The 20214-nt window shown below is 43.3% G+C and overlaps 1 protein-coding gene across 1 annotated transcript in view; it reads left to right on the top strand.

The window, feature by feature from the left end:
- AASS (aminoadipate-semialdehyde synthase) overlaps positions 1–20214 on the top strand; it is a 44560-nt gene that overhangs the window by 19460 nt on the left and 4886 nt on the right. Inside the window, exons 12-22 of the mRNA XM_054988931.1 lie at positions 1021–1080; positions 1177–1244; positions 6760–6881; positions 9368–9497; positions 10617–10727; positions 12640–12748; positions 14092–14232; positions 14635–14802; positions 16060–16155; positions 17784–17899; positions 18893–18981. Of these exons, the coding sequence (XP_054844906.1) occupies positions 1021–1080; positions 1177–1244; positions 6760–6881; positions 9368–9497; positions 10617–10727; positions 12640–12748; positions 14092–14232; positions 14635–14802; positions 16060–16155; positions 17784–17899; positions 18893–18981 (1210 nt within the window). The remainder of the gene's footprint in view (positions 1–1020; positions 1081–1176; positions 1245–6759; positions 6882–9367; positions 9498–10616; positions 10728–12639; positions 12749–14091; positions 14233–14634; positions 14803–16059; positions 16156–17783; positions 17900–18892; positions 18982–20214) is intronic.

The raw sequence follows: 20214 nt of genomic DNA, 5'->3' as shown, positions 1-20214 counted from the left end.
TAACCTAGGAAAGGTTTCCAGCACTTGAAATATCTAGGTATTAATTGGTTTCCAACCTCTGTCAATCTGGACCATTTTATTAGTTGCCTTACATTTTGAATCTCATATTAGAATCTGAGCTCATGGTCCCTATTTATTTTGGGAATGTGTTTCTTGAGTGAGCCAGTTCTGCACTTGCTATGTGCAGATCTCTGCTAAACCTGTAGATAGGGCTCTGTTGCACTTGTCTTGTATCTCTCTTTGCTAAATGACAGAACATCCGTTCAGTCTTTGTTTAAGGTGGCAGAGTGGGCTGAACCACTGTAGGTGTGGAGAGACACTTTTAAACACTCCTTCGTTTGTATGTTTTTTTTAAATCACTCCCTGCAAGCAGAAAGTGGTAATAAGATAAGGCAGAGTTAGACTGTTTCTACATTAGGTGTTAGTTCTTTATTTGTAGTAAGTTTTTCCACATGGGAGAGCACTAAAAAAAGTGGAACATTTCTCCTGCAGTCAAGAGCTGCATATGAAGCTTTGCCAACCTCCAGATTTGGCCTGTTCTCCCAGAATTACAGCTGATTGCCAGACAATGGAGATGAATTCCCCTGCAGAAAATAATCGCTTCAGAGGGCAGATGCTATACTGTATCGCAGATTCTTGCTGAAATTTATCACCAGACTCCCATCTCTGTAGGCACCCCCTGCCCCAAATCTCCCAGAATTTCCCAGGCCTGAGTTAGCAAACCACCTACCAAATGTACCAACCCTGATCTGTAAAGGTAGATCAGGGTACAGTGAATAATGCTAAAAGAAAAAAGATTATGAATCCAAGGAGGAGGAGTTAACAGAGGATCAAGAGAGTTTCAAATTTTCAAAGTATTAGACCTAGGAACACAGTCAGCATTTGACTTAAGAGTGTACACATTAAAGGTCCACCTACCTTTCATGAAACCAAGTTTTCCAGGGCTCTCAGTTCTGAAAGATAATTATCTGTCTGACATATGAAAGTGAATGCTCTGACTGAAATCCTTGATCTCCACAGCTCTTATCTGATGCCTCTGAACCCTTTGAGAGCCAGAATTACTCGCCTGTCGTTAGAGATGTAAGTCTTGCGAAGGAATTTCCTCCCTTTTTCTTGACTCCAGTTTGCAAAGGCCAGCGGCAAGGAAAATAATGTTATGTTTCGTATACTTTATAGGCAGTGATTACGTCCAATGGTGTATTGACTGATAAGTATAAGTATATCCAGAAACTGAGAGAGAGCAGGTAATCCATAGATTTCTTTTTTGTAAAAAAAAAAAAAAAAAGCTTCTCAGACTTGCGCTTTAAATGTAGCTTTGCCTCCTTGTATCTATATGTGTAACTGTAATGGTGGTGGATTTTTACTATCTTGTTTTATTATGAGGGTAAAGGTTGTGTTTGCAGAGTGCAAACTTTATGGTTGCCTCAGGTGTGTCATTGTGCTAACACAAGAGGTACGAATATCGACAGTTCTTTGCTGTTCTGAGCAGAGAGCAATTCTTCTGTATTTATTGGCTCCCTACCCTTGGGCACATCTTCTAAACATGGAAAGAATGCTGTAGGGTCCTGAAGGTCATCTGATCAAAGATTCTTAACATTTTAGATGGGCCTCCTTGTGGCCCACCTTTCTTGACTCATCCTTAGCGATTCTTCTGTTCCAGAAAGTTGAATATGGGCCTGATCTCTTGCCTTCTTTAATGCATATCATACTTACCTTGCAGGCAGTGCATGATGGGTAGGGTTGGATTCCAAACTTGTGGGGCTCAAGAAACCAGGCAGTTCTCTTGTCTCAATTTGCTTTTATGCAAGAACAAGGAAGCAGCCAGCACAGTGCTTTATTTGTCTAGGCTGATAGTTTGAGTGACTAGAATCCTCCCTGTGAATACAAAATAGCTCACTTTCCTTGAATTCAAATCATAGCAAATGTTTTTCTGCCACAATAGAGCACTTGCTATGTTTTGAGCAAAAGGTTAAAGTGAGAGAACCAGGTTTCCTAGAGAGCCTTTTCTCCTTAAGCGTTGAGGAATTCCTACTGACTTTTCCACAACATCTGTCTCACTAGGGGTGTGCAATCCCCCCCCCCCCAAATTCGGTAAATCCAGATTAGGAATACCGAACCAATTTAGCCCAACACAACCAGTGTCATTCGCAGCAGCTAGGCACTGGGTTCAGCCAGTGGGGGTACACCACAGAATAGAACCAAGCAGTGCCCAGCTACAAGCAGAAGGCATTCCCTTTCTTCAATTTGCTTCTGTTGGGTTAAGTTGCAACAGTGTCCTTTGCTTCAGTGTGTTTTGGGTGGAAAGGGGGTGATTCTCTGGTTTGATATTGGTCCCCTTCACTTTGGTTCTGAGAGGATTCCATTCCCTGCTCCAATTTTGTTCTGTAGGACTTTTTCTGGGATGAGCTCAGCTTGCATTCGGGAGTGTACCCTGGCCAATGCAGCCTTGCCTAACTGTGTTTCTGCAGTGGGAGTCATCTTTGACTTTTTCCCCATAGGAAACAAAAGAGAGGCTGGGGGCACCTTCTTTGGGGGCTCACAGAATTGGCCCATGTGGTGAAATCTTTCTGAAACTTGGGAGGTCCTTGGAGGACAGTCAGCAGTATTAGGTCCCCTGCAAATTTGGTGAAGTTTTCTTGAAAAATGCCACCCCCCTCTGGATAGCCCCCAGATAGTTTTTCCTTTAGAGAATAATGGACTGTAGCTGGGGGCACCTTCTTTGGGGGCCCATAGAATTGGTCTCTGGGGTTCAATCTTCATGAAACTGGAGGGGAGGGTCTTTAGAGGACAGTCAGGAATAAGTTCCTTTCAAATTTTGTTTGAAAAATGACACACAGCCCTCCGCCGTCTTTGCAAAAAAATTGAAAGGGACTTATTCCTGACTGTCCTCTAAAGACCCTCCCCTCTAGTTTCTTTGCAGGGAAACAGCAAAGGACCAGCCAAACTTTGTTTACCAAATTTTATTGAATTTTACTGAATTAATTTGGTTAAAAAATCCAGAATACTGAACCTAGTTCATTATTCACTGTTTTGATCCAGAATACGCACATTTCACCGAATTGGCCAAAAATTCGGCATTTTAATCCAAATACCAAACCGAACTACATACCCCTACCTCTCACTCACATTTTTAGTGTACCTTTCTCCAAGACTCTCAGGGAGATGATGTCATTCTTCCTTCCCCTATTTTGTCCTCTAATCGTCCCTGTGAGGTAAGGTAGGCTAAGAGAAGATGACTGGGCCAAAGTTACCAAATGAGTTTCATAGCTGAGGGTGAATTTAAAGTCAGGTCTTCCATTCCTTTAACCATTGTTTTCTCACTGTTTCTCAGTGTTTTCATATGCCCCCTTTATCCTTTCCTCCTTCATTTTGTGTCTCTTAAATGTGTGTGTGTGTGGGGGGGGGGGGCTCAAGAGGGAATCTTTGGAAGTCCATGATGGATTTCTTGGCATCCTTGGTTGTGAATTTCTCTAGCTGTGTAATGTGATGGTGAAGCTGAGGAGACTTCTTGCTCTTGGATCTTGTTGAGTCTGTTCTTTGTGGGATACAAAACGTGGCTCTCAGTTATCTCCCCTGGTCTAGAGATGAGCTTTGTCTTTGTTTTTGACTTGTGGATTACCCATCTTGTGTTTGCAGCGATAACAGAAGCACAAACAGTATCTTGCTATCCAAGTTACAGTAGTACCAAGCTCTTACAAACTGGGTAGGGAAATCTGGGTCTTTATTCCTCTGAGGTCTTAATTTATCGGTTGCATTGTTTTTTGTTTGCTATAATAGCTGGGGGTCAGCAATAATCTGGCAGCACTGATTTTCATTTTATTTTCATTTTATTTTACTTCATTTATCCCCCACCTTTTTCCTTAATTGGGACCCAAAGCAGTTAACATTGTTCTCCTTTCCTCCATTTTATCCTCCAACAACCTTGTGAGGTAGGTTAGACTGAAAGTGGGTGTCATTGGCCCAACGTCACCCAGCAAGCTTCCATGGCAGTGTGGGGATTCGAATCTTGCATCCCAGATCCTAATCTGACACCCTAACCACTATACCCCACTGGCTCTGCAGTTGCTGGGCGTGTCCCATTTCCCAAGTAATTTAAACCTCAGCCCTATGGCTGCCGTGTGGCTTGTAGGGTGAGGATATTAGTTGCATTTGGGGCAATCCAAGTAAACTTGTTTGTCAGGCTCGGGTGATCTGATAGCATTGTAACCACAGTTTGAGAGATCCTTCCCCATCTACATTTTCACCATTCAACGGGCTTAACAGAATTAGCCCTCCTTTTTTGAAAGTCTTCAGGAGGTTAAGAATGAAGCAGCTTTGTGGTATGGTTGAAAATGGTCTTGGAGACATCTGTTCATTTTCTAGTTGGACCATACACCGTAGGTCTATAATAGACAGCATCATTTTTAAAAAAACTTTTTCTTTCCTCTCCTCCTTTTGAACATAACTTCTTTTGAGGGCTTCTCTCAAGGGAACAGTGTAAGGAACTGATTAGGGAGATAGCACTGTTCTTCTGCTGTATGGGAGAGGGGACGGCACCTCTGTGGCCTATCCACAACCATTAATGGGTTAGATCCAGTCAGGTTTTTTGCTCAATCTCACCCAGGTTCCCTCTTTACTACATGGCCCTGTCAAATGTGGCTTTTATCTATGAAGGTCCATAGCCATAACCTCCTTCATGGACTTTTGGGTGGGCAAAAAGGACCTTTCCTTTTTTCACCAGGCAAAAACCTGATGGGATCCAACAGGGCTGTTATGAAATGGCTTCTCTTTGAGTGGCTAGCTGTGTGTTACTTTGGGCTGGTTTTGAATGCTTTTGTTTTCCATGATAAGAGAACAATGTGATACAAGCTCATTTTGAATGTTATCTTTTCCATAGCCATGCTGTGAAAACCACTGAAATTTGTGCTAGTAGACACCTTGTTCAGCAAAATCCTGTTTTGGGGTTTTTTTGTAATGCAATGTGGGTGAAATATTAAATGTTTGAGGTAGCTGAGCAGAATTTCAAAGACTGTTGTTCTCCATGATGGGAATATTGAATAAATTATGTAAACTGAGTGGGCTCCGTTTACTGCTACAGAATAAAGCTTTATTGGTGCAGAATTTATATCTTACCATTTTAGTACACAGGAAATCTCTTATGGTATCGTATGGGGTTGCCAGTATCCACAGTGTAAGGAGGGCTTATAGCATGTTAGAGATGGTTGCATGGATCCTAAAGATGTCCCTTTGCTTTGTGTTGGGAAGTGCGTGCCTTCTTCCGTGTTTGGATTCCATGACTTCCTTGGCTTTGCTTGATCTGAAGAAAGATAAGCGTCCCAGTATGGTAAACTGTGATTGGTTGATATTTATTAGAAGACAGCATTTTGCGAAGCTGTCTGCCCTAGAAGATGCCTGTGTATTAGTCATAAGGCATATTAGTGTTTTCTGACTCTAATGTTGGTAGAGGATATAACGTTGGCTGAGGATATAAGAAGGGATCTCCAAAATCCTCATTACTATGAAGAGATGTGGCAGGATCCAGGTTTTGCTGGACACCCCTATATTTGTGTAAGAACTGGCAGTGTTGGAGATACTCTTGTGGTACACATGCACCATTTTTATTTGCAGAACTGTGCTGGAGTTTCTAAACCAGGTTGTAGACTTGAGCTCTGGGAAACCTTGGTGCCTTACACATGCTTTGGAATGAGGATTAGGATGATTGGGTATTACTTCAGGCAAGATGGCTGAATGAGAAGGTTGCCAGCTCCAAGCTGGGAAATTCCTGGAGATATTGGGATTGGAGTCTGGGGAGGGTGTGGTTGAGGAGGGGAGGGATCTCAGCAGGGTTTAATGCCATAGAGTCTACCTTCCAAGGCAGCCATTTTCTCCAGGGGAACTGATCTCTGTCACCTGGAGATCAGTTGTGATTCCAGGGGATCTCCAGCAACCAGAGGCAGGATGGGAACCTTACTGAGTGATCTTTGGGCCTTGGCACTCACTTAGCATGTCCTGCTGATTGATAGAGTAATTATGGTATTCTAATATCTTGGGCTGTGTTTAAAGTAGCTTGCATGTGTGTTGATGCTGGGATACAGTGCCAGGGATTTGTAAGCTGGAAGTATAGCATCTCAAGTTCAGCTTACATTTCTCAAAATTAGAGACCCCCAACATGGTGCCCATGGGTGCAGTGGTACCCACCGATAGCTTTCCCGCCAAGTGCTGGGGCCCCTCAGGATTTCTGATTGGCCATTGGATATCTGATTCACTGTGCAGATTCAAATAAAATTGTTTTGGTGGCATCTGCCGCTACAATATTGATTTTTATTCCTATTCTTTCCTAGTCTGTTTTTAAAATTACTCCTCTTGTTCCCTGCACTTGGCCTCAATCTGCCTGTGTCTGTAGCTCCAGCTCCTGTGGTGGCCATTTTGTGGCTGGCTCCACCTCTCATGGCAGCCATTGTGTGGTTGTGCCCTGTGTCAGAATTCCAAAGGTGCCCACAGGCTCAAAAAGGTTGGGGATCCCTGCCCTAAAGTGTGAGTCTTTTTTAAAAAAAAAACTCTGCTGAGTAATTTGTGTTACCTTCAGTGTAAATGTAAAGAAACAGACTATCTATAGATACCAGAAATAACAGGCTGAAACCATGGACTAGTTGTTCATCCAATTTAAGAGCCGAATATGCTGGGCTGGTGGTGAATGTTCTTTGTTTTAAGGTTTACTCACACTTCTACAGGCTTTAGCAGCCAAGATGTTTCCTTTCCATTTAATTTTGTCTTTTCTAGGGAGTACGCTCAGTCACTGGCGATGGATAAGAAGAAGAAAGTCTTGTTACTGGGATCTGGATATGTCTCTGGGCCTGTGATAGAATACCTCTCAAGAGACCCCGGCATTGAAATAACAGCAGGTTTGTGACTTAAGAATAGAATCCTATGATATCAAAGTAACCCATGTAGCAGAAGTAAGGGATTTGAAACTATTTTGGGTGGCCCAAGTAGTACTCACAAAAGTAATCTATTCCTCCACCTCTCAGTGTCTGGAAGTGACCCCAGAATTGTGCCCTCAAGATTCGATAGTTCCTCTGTGTCATGTTTTACCTGTAATGTATTTAATTTGGATTTTATTTCAGCTTGCTAATGTGAGTTTTTTGAAATTTTTACTGTGATTTTAAATGCAGGCCTCTCAGAAAAGAAGGAGAGGGGCTGGATGGTTGAGTGGAGTGAAATCTGATTGGACGGTAGCTGCACCCTAGAGGGTGAAGTGAATTACAGTTTTAGTAAGAGAGCTGATAGAAAAGTCAGGCAAACTGCGTGTGCCTGGGTCAGTTTGTGTATATCTGAGGTCCAAGCTACAAGTGATGAATGACACAGGTTGGACACTTGTCAGCTTCCCTCAAGTTTTGATGGGAAATGTAGGCATCCTGGTCTTGCAGCTTGGCTCTCCAACTGCTGTCCAATGGACCTTTCAACTGTCACTTGTCCAACATTCTGCCAAGCTGCCTACATTTGTATCACTGAGTCTGTGAAAATACCTTTAAGAAGACATAATTATATTTTGGTTTGTGAATATATAACTGTCTTTGAAACGATCAAGCTATTTTGAAATTAGGCTTGTCACCCCCACCCCCTCACCTCACTTACCAGGCCAGCATGGGGAGGAGGCGTGGGGGTGGGGAGAAGCACAAGCACATGCTCCCTCTCTCCCCTGTCACAGTGTGTGCTGAAGCAGAGTGGATTGAAAACCTCCCTTTTGGAGGCAGTTTTTACTCCGCTTTAGCGTGACCAGGATTCCTCATGCACCAGAAAATGACTTCATTTTGGTGCGATGGGGGAGCAACGGGAGGTGAGTACCCTGTTGTCCCCTGTCCCTCAGTGATGGTGCGATGGGGGAGCAACAGGAGGTGAGTACCCTGTTGTCCCCTGTCCCTCAGCCCCCTACACTTCTGGCCCCTGGGACTCTTGACAACCCTATTTGAAACCAATATACTTATCAGAATCCTGCAACCACCACACTTACATACCTATAAATAAATTTTACTTTTAAGAAGAAAAATCATTTTTTATCTCACAATCCCTCTTACGTGCTGACCATTCTATCAAATTACAATCTATAACCTTCCTGTTGCACCAGTTAAGCGGAAGAGATCTAATGTGAAAGCCCTTTGGTGGCAGCAAAAACCTGTTGGGGAGGCAGCAATATATAGGTCACACAAACAAACAGGGAAGGTGTTCTCAAGATATAAGCCTGGGTCAAGCAGAGACCATCTGAAGCTCTGTGTGAATGGAAATACAATGAGTGTTGATTAAAACCAGGGTCCTCCTGAGGTAAAAGTTTAAGGTAATGTAAGGAGGAGATGAACTAAAGGTCCAAAGGCAAAGGTTTAAAAGGTTTTGAAAGGTTATCAAACTAAGCAAATCATTACACTCAATAATAGTGGGGGCAAAGTGGGATTTGTAGTTGGATAGAGGGGTCAGTGAGAATATTATACCCCTTTTCACATGTAGAAGTATTTTCTTCAGCTGTAAAGCATGGTGAGATCTAATCTAGTGTCGTATGGATTTTCTATATAGACGATCTTTTGTCTAAAATGCATTCTGCTCCTTTTTAGATGGACCTTCATAACATTTAATACTGACTTAAGGTGTCACCATTAATTGTTGAGCTCTTTCCTAAGATGCTACCAAAAACAGACAGATTAGCATTTCTCTGAAAGGCCTATCTGCTTATTCAAACAGCGTACTGATTTAGAATAGCCTATTTCTTTTTTACTGCTTATTAAATGTTTTATTAAATGTTGAGACAGTAAAGAAGTGACTGATCATATTAAGATTCATTGAGTTTACAGCCTATAGAAGGATATAAATGGGCAAAGTCCATCTTCAAAAACTTAGAATTCCAATAAATGATAAACAAATTCTGCCATTCTACAAATATACCTGTCACATAACTTAACTTGTGTTGGAATATAATAAATTAGTTTACTGACAACGCTTATTTCCCCAGTTTTGTTAAATCTCTCGGATACTGTTGGCGGGTCTTTATTTTTCAAATGTGCAGCTCTGCACATCTTTGCAGCTGTCAATAAATTGATGATGATGATCCAGAGCTATCAGACCTATCATCTATATAGACCTATCTCTGTTGATTTCGGGGTGTTTTCACTGAAGGAGATGCATTCAACTGGCATATTGGTTACTGATTTTTTTTTTTTAAGTTTATGCCAATGTTCATTTGTGCCAGATACTTTGTTGGGAGTAAATGTATGAAAAAAAAAGTTGTGACACAAAGAGGGAATTTCATGACCTGTTTGAGTCAAACTGGCTTGAAAAAGGATTTAATAGTTTGTTGAGGTGTCTGGGATATTTCACCTGAGAATCTCGCTCTGCGACACAGCCTCTGTCATGAAGGAACAGCTTGAGCAACTGGCTAAGAAACACAGCAGTATTGTTCCTGTTGTTGTGGATGTCACCAAAGAAGAGGAAAGATTGTCATCCATGGTGAAGAAACATGATCTAGTGATCAGGTTGGTGTTCTGGTGATCATGCAGCTTTAGTGGGCCCAGATAGTGGCCATGGGCAGTGTTTTGATTAGCCATCGACGAGCTGTTTGGGCTCAGCTTATAAGTGGATTCTGATTAATAAACTGGTACTTATTCCCCATTCTTAAAATTCTGGAAATGCCCACAAGCTCAACAAGATCGTGTGCTCATGGCCTAGGGACAGGGTTGCTAAGTCTCCTTATCGTCCTAGCAGGAGGTTACCTTTCTTTTCCCCCCAGCATGCTTCACTCATGCATGCTTTGCATGCGTCGCCCTGTGCTCATGTGGTGATATCACTGCGTGGGTGTAGGAGCACGCATGCACTTTGCAATGGGCCAATTTAGGCCTCAGACGGGCCCAATTCAGCCCAATTGGGATCCAAATTGGCCTGCTGCAAAGCGCACACGTGTTCTTGGCGCAGTGCAATGATGTCACTCCTGGGAGATACGTCATCTGGGAGGCTCATTCCCACGCCCTTCTCCCTTGCCGGCCAGTTGAGTGGTGGCGGGGGGTGGAGGGTAAAAGTGAGGGTCCCCCTCCCCCAGTGGGGAAATGGGATCCCTGCCTAGGGAAGGGGTTGCCAAACTTTTCTTCAATGAGAGCTACCTGAGATTTTTCCAACTGAGTTGGAGGGACTTTGGTCAGTAAAAGCATTCCTCTTTTACACTGTGATCCTGAACTCTACATAGAAATGAATTTTCTTCCATTTAACATGCTTAAGATTGAAGTGTTGCTATTTTCCATGCCAGGGTTTTGGTTTCTCCTGAATCTTAGGTTTTAAATTTCTCTCCCCTTTCTCATATTACACTCTATTTCATTTTTATCAAGCTATTCCTCTAAGGAACATTCTTTCTTACCATATTTTATCTTGGCAGCAGCCCAGTGAGATTGTTCAGGTGGCGAGAGAGTGACTGGCCCTAGATTGTGACGGAGGGCAGATTTGAACCCAGCTGTCCTAATCCAGTTACCCATACCTATTGCACCATGTTATAAATGACTATACAGAAATGGTTCCTTAGTTGGTAATTTTTCTGTTTTAGGGAAGGCAAAGCACATTCAATGGTGCTAGAATTTTCTATTCTTCCTTCTCCTTTGTCTCTTTAGTTTGCTGCCTTATTCATTCCATCCTTTGGTTGCTAAGAAATGCATTGACAGCAAAGTGAACTTGGTAACTGCTAGTTACCTGACACCAGCTATGAAAGAGCTGCAGCAAAGGTAGGGTGGAAGGGAATCCATTTTATGTTCCACTTTCTCTTGAGAAGAAAATCTCTCCTGTGCATGATTTTGGAGCTGGAATACATGTTATGAAAATGGCATCCACATGACTCAGTTTAGACATAATGCAAAATCATGGTTCCTTTTAACCACAGCTGATATCTAAAATCAGGATTTGACTTATAGTTTACCGTATAAATCTTGGTTTGCTTCAACAAATGCTGGTTTAATCACCTTTTCTCTTGTGTTAACTCCACCTGCATTTGGGGAAGGGCAAAGCGCGCAAACAAGTCAGGATGTCTATGCTTGTTGGTTATACAATATCACATAATGGTTAATAAACCAGCTTTAAATCTTAATGGAGTGACACGTGTTTGGACAATTACAGCAACCATAGTTTGTTTAATTAAACCATGGTTTTGCACTATGTCTGATCCAAGCCCCTCATTCAATCATGGTTTCTGCCCTTGGCACTTAAAGCTTCCTCCACCAACCATTGGTCATGGTCTATTGACTTTCTATCGTGTCCACTGTGGGTGGTTCTAGGTGGGCCAAGCATAATATATGTATGAGAGTCCTAAGGAAAGACAACCTACAACAAAATGTTCTACAGCAGAATGAAGGGGAAAGCTCAGCATTTCCCAAGGTATATTGAAGTTGGCAAAGCAAGTTCACTTAGGGTCCTGTTTTAAGAATCCTGGCCCCAGCTCTCACTCACCAGGGCTGAGTTTGGCTTAAGCTCCTTCCCTTGGCCTCAGACAGAGAGGGGTGGGGGTTGGATACCACCCTAGTCCACCTCCACCCCCTCTAACTCTACTGCCTTCTGAGATGGAAGCCAGAGCTGGTCTAGCCTCCTTGGCTTCCTCCCTCAAGCGTTTTGAAGGCTCTAACCAGGCCTGGGCATGCCCACTGGCCTCCTTCTTCTCAAAAGCCTTGTGTGGGTGTGGCCCAGGCTGGGAAGGACCAATAGAGCCTCTTGAGCAATTTCTGCCTTGTAACTCCCCCCTCCCCCAAACTTCCCGGCAGCTGATTGTTCAGACAGCTGGTTGTCAGGGCAGCTATCAATGGGTGATAGCTCTTAAAGGACCAGCTGCTCTTGATTAGCTTGCTGGTGTGCAGATCTTTATAAGGCGTCTCAGCTGACTTTCTGAGCTGGGTGGCTGCTGTTCTTGGCCTTGTGGGAAGCTGAGCAGGAGAGGGGCATGTTGTCTCCTCCACCCCAGACCCTTGTATACTGGATGCAACTAACGTGGTCCATATTAAATATTGAGCCTAGTGCTCAAGTGATGTCAGCCAGGCAGTGACTTCAGCTCATGATAGTAACTTTGTTTGCAAAAAGAACAACGTGGCTTCCGAGGAAGCCAGATATATACACCTCCAACTCCACCCCATTTCTGTAACTCCACAATGAGAACACGGGCACTAGGATCCTTCATTTGCAGGCACTAAACAAAAGGTAACATGTTTACACGACTGCAGTTGGCTCATATCCAGGGGAAATGATTGGTTGCTGATAACCCTAATTCCCAATAGGATTGGCTACCTGAGGAGCCCTGTTTTCCTCGAAGCTAGCCTGATACATAACACCCCATCTATCCTTGCTATCCTATCCGTTTAAAGGGCAGTGAAATGCAACATGCTGGATGTAGCCCTCCATAGTGTCAAATATATGATCTCACGGCATAGTTAGAAAAAGATACATGATACAGCAATCGTGTTAAGGGTTGGACAGTATCTGAATGGGAGACCTCCTGGAAACCTCATGTATGCTGTCTTGAGTTTCATGCTAGAAGAAAAGTGGGTTATAGGTAGTAAAGATTCTGCTTGGGAACCAGGAGCATTACTCATTGGTGCTCTGAGCTGTATATATACCTTGTTCTGACCTTTGATTTGAACTCACCTTTTATTTTAGTGTAGAGGCAGCTGGCATCACAGTTATCAGTGAAGTAGGTTTGGATCCTGGTCTTGATCATATGCTGGCAATGGAGTGTATTGATAAAGCAAAAGAAGTGGGTGCTACGGTAAGTCCAGTAGATAATAGGTGTGTTGAGGGACTTTGTTTGCTCCTCAGTGAAATCTTATTTCATTATCTTTTATGGTAAAGTTGTTATCCATTGTCATTTTTTTAAAATAGAATTTTACTAAAGTTTTAAAGTGAGATAAAACAAAAGAAAAAAATAGCATAAAGAAAAGAGCTTGTACATATATAGATAGTAATACGTACCAATTTTCTATTTGAAAAGGTCTAACAATATTACATATTATATACCATCTCCAAAGTTACCATAGGTAACCACTTTCCCTTTCCATCCATACATTACTTCCCTCTCCCTAATCTTCAAAAGCACAGATCATTAGTTCATTGGTTGTTGTGGATTTTCCGGGCTTTATAGCCGTGGTCTTGGCATTGTAGTTCCTGACGTTTCGCCAGCAGCTGTGGCTGGCATCTTCAGAGGTGTAGCACCAAAAGACAGAGATCTCTCAGTGTCACAGTGTGGAAAAGATGTTGGCAGGTCATTTATATCTACTCAGGAGGGGTGGAGTTGAGCTGAGTCATCCTGTAAGAGTTTCCCAGAGTGTGGCATGCTAATTGAGGAGGCTTGACTGTATCCTGAGGAGGTTCTTTTGCATATGGATTGGTGCTTGATGTGCTAATCTTCTCTGCAGGGCTATTGTCGGGCTATTGTGGAGTGTTTTGTTAGCCTGGTGTTTTTCAGGACTGGAACCTCCTCAGGATACAGTCAAGCCTCCCTCCATTAGCATGCCACACCCTGGGAAACTCTTACAGGATGACTCAGCTCAACCCCACCCCTCCTGAGTAGATATAAATGACCTGCCAACATCTTTTCCACACTGTGCACTGAGAGATCTCTGTCTTTTGGTACTACACCTCTGAAGATGCTAGCCACAGCTGCTGGCAAAACATCAGGAACTACAATGCCAAGACCACGGCTATACAGCCTGGAAAATCCACAACAACCATCGTTCTCTGGCCGTGAAAGCCTTCGACAACATTAGTTCATTTCTTTCTGTTTCTTGCAAAAAGTCAGTAAGGGGTTTCCAAATGCTCAAATAATTATCTAATGTATTTTTCCTGATTAGATGTCAATTTGGCCATTTTTGGTCCATTTTACCATTTCAGGTAAAATGAATCTAGCAAAGTTACAGTAATGAATTCAGATATTACAACGAAAGATTAGAAATGGGCTTTGGATCTCTTTCTAAAATTAATGGCAAAAGTTTAATAAGTACAGGGAGATTCCATGCCCCAGAGTAAAACAGGGCTACATGTTATTGCAGCCTGTTTCACATGTTTCTGAACCAGTAGAACTGAATTCGCTGTGTTTCTTTTCTTTAACCACAGGTGGCATCTTACATATCTTTCTGCGGTGGCCTGCCTGCTCCAGAGCATTCAGATAATCCCCTGAGATACAAATTCAGTTGGAGTCCACAGGGGGTTCTGCTGAATACTGTTCAGCCAGCCACATATTTAAAAAATGGAGAGGTGAACTAATCTGTATATATCTAAAAATGCAAAGGTGGGGTACTTGCAAGATCAAAAATGCATGGTGGGATACTTGCTAGGACAAACGTTTAAGGTCGGTGTCACATCTTGGAAGAAGTGCTCCCAGTTGGCCTCCTGTTGAGAGGATGCAGGACACGTGGGTGCCTGTAATGTGTTGGGACATCTGGCAGTGGATCTGAGATGAGCAGGCAGTGGAGGTGGAAGGAAATGACATAATTGTGCCCGAGTGGCATTTCCTGGTTGTTGATGGGGGCCCTGTGGTAGAAAGAGGATACCAGCCTTTTGTCTCATGGGGAATCAAACTTTTAAAAGTGGTCTTGGGGATTCCTGTCTTAAATTATAACACACTTACACAATTCTTTGTTTCTCCACAACCTTCAGATTGTTAATATTCCACCGGGAGGAGCTTTGCTTGATTCTGTTACTGTCATGGATTTTTTCCCGGGATTAAATTTGGAAGGTTTTCCAAACAGGGATAGTACAAAATATGCTGAACCCTATGGGATTCAGTCAGCTCACACACTTTTAAGAGGAACTTTACGATATAGGGTAAGTATATTTTTGTATGTGACTGATAATATATGTATGGGTGAGCATACATTGCAGTTCTTATACAAAACAAAGCCTTGTTTCTTCAGGGGTAATCCTGTAATAACCTTTTTCTTATTCGAAAAGCGGAACCTGTTATTCAGAGGGTGTAGTAATGGTGGTAGAAGCCGAGAGCTGTGGGTGAAAGAGCCTTTGATGTAAATGTTCCTTGTATGCAAATTTTTACTGTGAGAGGTTCCAGCTCAGTGGTAGCAAACTTTCTGTTCGCTGTGGATCTGACCAGACTGAAGAAAAGTAAAGAGAATGGAATACAGTAGAAGCCATGTTGGCTGATTTCAGTATCACTTAATTACATATTGTGATGTCCCCATATAGATCTATGGTACAGCCTCATTTGGAGTACTGGGTGCAATTCTGGTCAGCATATCTCAAAAAACATATTACAGAGCTTGAAAAAATGCAGAAGAAATTATATATATGTCCTCTTCTACATTTTCTCACATATATATATATATATATATATATATATATATATATATATATATATATATATATATATATATATATATATAAATAAAAAAAATAAAGAGAAAATGTAGAAGAGGACAGCCAGGATGACTAATGGGTCAAAGTACCTTTTCTATGAGGAATAGATAAAGACTCTGGAACTTTTTCGTTTAGAAAAAAAAGACAACGGAGGGGGGACATAATAAAAGCTTATAAAATTATGCATGGGGTAGGAAAAGTTGATGGAGCAAACTTTTTCTTCCATTCCCTTATGAGAACTTGAGGGCACTGAGTTAAGTTGATAGGCAATAGATTTAGGACAGATTAAAGGAAGTACTTTGTTCATGAGTAATTAAATTGTGGAATTCACTGCAAGCGGACGTGTGGTGATGATGAAGAGTGCCCTCAAGTCATAGTTGACTTATGGAGACCCCTGGTGGGGTTTTCATGGCAAGAGACTAACAGATGTGGTTTGCCATTGCCTGCCTCTGCAACCCCGGTCTTTGTTGGAGGTCTCCCATCCAATTACTAACCAAGGCCCACCCTGCTTAGCTTCTGAGATCAGAAGAGCTCCGGAGCGCACTCCTGCACACTCTGGAGCACTTGGCCTATTCCCTGCTCTATCCCCCTTGCCAGCCAGGTGAGTTGTGGTGGGGGGGCTGGTAACCCTATGCAGAATGGAATTGAATGGCCTCCAGCCTGTGAATATCCACTGTTCTGATTTGTAACCTTTTTCTTCTGTTCTTGCAGGGTTATTCTAAAGCCATAGGTGGCTTTGTAAAATTGGGACTGATAAATACAGAGCCGTGTCCTCTGCTAAATGCAGCAGCACCTTCTGTAAAATGGGTGAGTGTTTCATTTTTGGGTCCAAGAGAATTGCTTCACAATGCTATCACTGAGACTCAAATAGTATTGGTTTGCAGTGTTGTGTTGCTGTTGTATCTGGTCCTGTACTCCTATCTAGGGCTGTGCATGGGCGGGGAGATTTGGTATTCCCCGAAGCGGGAAACTGATTTGGAATACCCCCAAATCCGAAGCAACAAGCCGCTTTGGATTCGGGTTCCAGAGATCACTTTGGTATGCTCCGTGAAGATTCGGAGTATACTGAAGCGAGGGGGGGAAACTCCTCACCCCCACCCTCCCTGGGGCAACCCCTCCACCCCCACCCCCGTGGGGAGACCTCTCCACCCCCACCCAACCCTGGGGAGATCCCTCCAACCCCCACCCACTTACCTGGCAGTGGGAGGGTTATCAGCTGGGCGGCGGGCCACTGTTGCTGCCTCTGTGGCAGCAGCAGCAGCAGCACAGGGCTGCACGGCCTGTAGCCAGCCGGCTCCTCTGGTGCCGCACCACTGCCCGAGCCTGTGGGGTGGTGGGGAAGGCCAGAGCCACCTCCTCCGGCCCTTCCTGCCCCTCAAATGGCCGTGGTGAACCGGTGCCATGGCGGCCATTTGAGGGGCAGGAAGGGCTTTCTCCCCCCCTCTGGCCCTTCGGGCGGTGGCGGCAGCATGATGGCAGAGGAGCCGGCCTGGAGCCAATGCAAGGTAGGTGGGGGGAGGTAGGGGGTTGATGTTTAAAGGGCCCCGCTGCTGCTTGCAAGGGCCCTTTAAACAAGCCCTGAAGCTTTCCGCAGCATTTCTGAATGCTTCAGAAAGCTTTGCTTCAGTATTCCGAAGCAGGGCCAGCATGCTGGCCCCACTTCGGGAATACCGAGGCTAACCGAATCAGGTCCTCTTTGGATATCTTTACCCAAAGCGAAACCTGAATAGCACTGTTTATATAATTTATATAATTTATAATTACTCTATAAATACAGAATGTTAAGGAAAAAAACAGTGAAATAAGAAACGCATCCAACAATCTACTTCCGGCACAACACAGAGTGAGACAACTGTCAAAGGGCCAAAAAGCAAAATGCAAAAAAAAAGGCATAAGAATTCGAACCAAGGGCTGGTTCCTACCAGCTTTTCTCTTTGCTCAGTTTCCTTTCTTTGTTGTGGCCCCTATCCCATGTGGCTTTTGTCTGAGTGGCTTTCACAAAGCCTGCCATAGCCTTTTTATTGATCAAAAGTGTCCCCTCCTCCTTCTTTTCACTGGAGGAAATGGAGATAAAACCCATAGAAAGAACTGATCACACCATGGTGTTCCAGTATATCAGAATGGACCACCATCACTTTTCAAATTTCTCTTTACATTTAATTCTCCCTTCCTAGAGATGCTCCCCTCCCAGAGCTCTTCTCTTACTCAAAAGCATTATGCTCCAAATGTTACGTGCATCAAAGATGACATTATATGTTGTCTCCTGTAGCTTGCTATCATTATTCTTGCCTAGTGAGTAACTTAGTTTTTCGTACTCTGAAATCCTTCCTTCTTTGCCTACAGTTTTCTGAAGGCTTAAATGCTAGAGGTATCTAGACTGGCTTTCATATAGTTATGTGTTGTTGTTGATAGTAGTTTTGATTTCACATACCTAGCAAGAGCTGATGTGCAAGCTTCTGGGGCTTAAGCCATCTGTCAAATCAGGCGATCTCCGAGAAGCCGTCTACAATAAATTGGACAAGGATGAAAGTCAGCTGGAGGCAGTAGAATGGTAGGACATTTCATAAGCAACCATTCTCTATATATGCACCTCTTTAAGTCCTCTCTCCAGTTTCCAGATATACGATGTGTAACAGAACTTCCAATTAAGTGTACAGAAAATAGCCATTCTTGCTGCCTACCTCAAGTTCATAAAAACTTGCATGAAGGTGAGGATTTGATATGAAAGAACGATTTTAGGTGTCAGAACAAGATTTTGCTTGTAGGTCAATAGCTAGTCTGAATCCTAGATTAGTCAATGCATGTATTAATCTTGTTCTTTCTATAATATATACTGAATATGGGAAGCAAGTGGTAGGTCCTATTTCTGGAAAAACTGAATCTAAATTTAGGCTGCTTTGGGTGGGAAAACATTACAAAGAGATGACTGTAAGCAACAGAAGCTAGCGTGAAATCTCTATTAAAGAGAAGTCCTGGGGCTCAAATGGCACAGAAATCCTTGCTTCTAAAAATCCACTGTATAAGCATCTGACTGAGAAGCAAAGGCATGTTCTCCATGCTTCGAACACTCTGAGTTTCCAGGGTGAAATCAGAAATATAGAGCTGGAAGGGACCTCCGGGGTCATCTAGTCCAACCCCCTTCACAATGCAGGAAATTCACAGCTACCTCCCCCTCTTATCCCCGAGCGATCCTTGCCCAAGCATGGCTCCAGTGTATTTGCGGGATGGAGATACGTGTTCTGTGACCCAGAAATAGTGTCAACGGCCTTAGCCACATAAATGTGGTATAGTTGTAATTTTTTTTGTGAATGGGACTAATTGCTATGTAAAGTAGCTGTTGCCTGCCCCAGCCCCCCTCCTCTGACTGTGATAGCAGAGTCTCACCAGGGATCACCCTGCAAGCCCTTCTGATTCCGTGTCCCCGTTTCCTCTCTGGAACAATGAGAATAACGACATTTCCGTAAAGTACTTCATCGGTATACTTCCGCTGCATATGTAATGAGCTTGTTCAGACAAGTTTCTTTATTTTATTGTACTACTCCAGGTTGGGATTGCTTGGAGTTGAGCCTGTTCCAAAAGCAGATTCTATAGTGGGTGCACTGGCCAAGCACATGGAGACCAAGCTATCTTTTGGTATGTGAAGTATTTTTTGTGTATGACTTGGTAGACTGTAGTTTCTTCTTGTCTCTCCTTGATTGGGGGGAGCAAGAAAAGTTAAGTAGGCTTTCTTGCTGACATATCATCGTCGAAAGCTTCAGAGATAGGGCTGGTCTTGGCTATTTTGGCCCCTAGGCAAAATATTCAGATAGCTCAGTACTTATTCCACCAATGTCTCTAGCTCCTCTTCATCACTTTCAATCATTTTGCTTTAAGATCTTGACATGGTTTTCTGCTCACCCACACTAAACACTCCACTTTGAGCTCCTTGCATGTTTCCCCCACTCTTATCAGAATTCCTCACGTCTTGCCTATCCCTTCCTAGTGTGCTAGTCGTGAAATACCTAGGTTGATTTCTACGGGGTGAAGCCCACTTAAAGACAAGGCCATCTAGGATTTTGCTGAGCACTGCATTTGGGTTTTTTTGCAATGTGCTCAGAACCTAGATCCATTCTTTACCACATAGCAAGAACATTAGGACAATCTTGGGTTCAGCCCCTCATGGTAGAAGGTGCATGTAAGCTCTACATTTGAATTTCAAACTTGGGCTTAGGTTGGGACTGTGGCATAAGGTGGGGCTATGGCTCTATGGTAGAGCATCTGCTTTGCATGCAGAAGGTCTCAAGATCAAACCCTAGTATCTCCAGCTGAAAGGACCAGGTAGAAGGTGATGTGAAATTCCACCACCTGAGACCCCAGAGAGCTGTGCCAGTCTGACTCAGGTGTTTTCTGCATGCACACTTACACCAGGTTTTTTGGATATTCGATCAGCAAGGATCGGATCTGATTTGGGCCTATATAATTCCACACTTGAGGGAGTTGAACCGAGGTGGTGTCTACTTTTTTTCTCTCCGCCCCGCCCCCCCCAATGCCCCATTTTTGCTGAGGGCTTTCTGGGGAACAAGTTTTGTCAGGTGATCAACTGAGGAGACTTGCAAGGCTTTTGTTTTGTTTTTAAGACACCATCTTTGTTGTTTTGATTTTTAAAGGACTGAAAGGTACAGGAAACACAGAGGGAAACTTAAAACTATCAAGTGGGATTCAGGGCTGTCTTCAGAGTTTTTGAGTTAGCCGTATTGCAGCGTTTTTCCCCCCATAAAAGGGTTTTTTTAAGGCACCAAAATTGGAAAAAATGGATTGGTTGCTGCTCAACCAGTCAGGACTCAAGGGGATAAAGGGGAGGATGAAAGGCAGGCCTCAAACAGGCCA

This window comes from Eublepharis macularius, chromosome 9 (genome assembly GCF_028583425.1).
Source record: "Eublepharis macularius isolate TG4126 chromosome 9, MPM_Emac_v1.0, whole genome shotgun sequence".
NCBI classification, from domain to species: domain Eukaryota; kingdom Metazoa; phylum Chordata; class Lepidosauria; order Squamata; family Eublepharidae; genus Eublepharis; species Eublepharis macularius.
The sequence above is the reverse complement of the archived record's forward strand: the minus strand, read 5'-3'. Positions and strand labels throughout refer to the sequence as shown.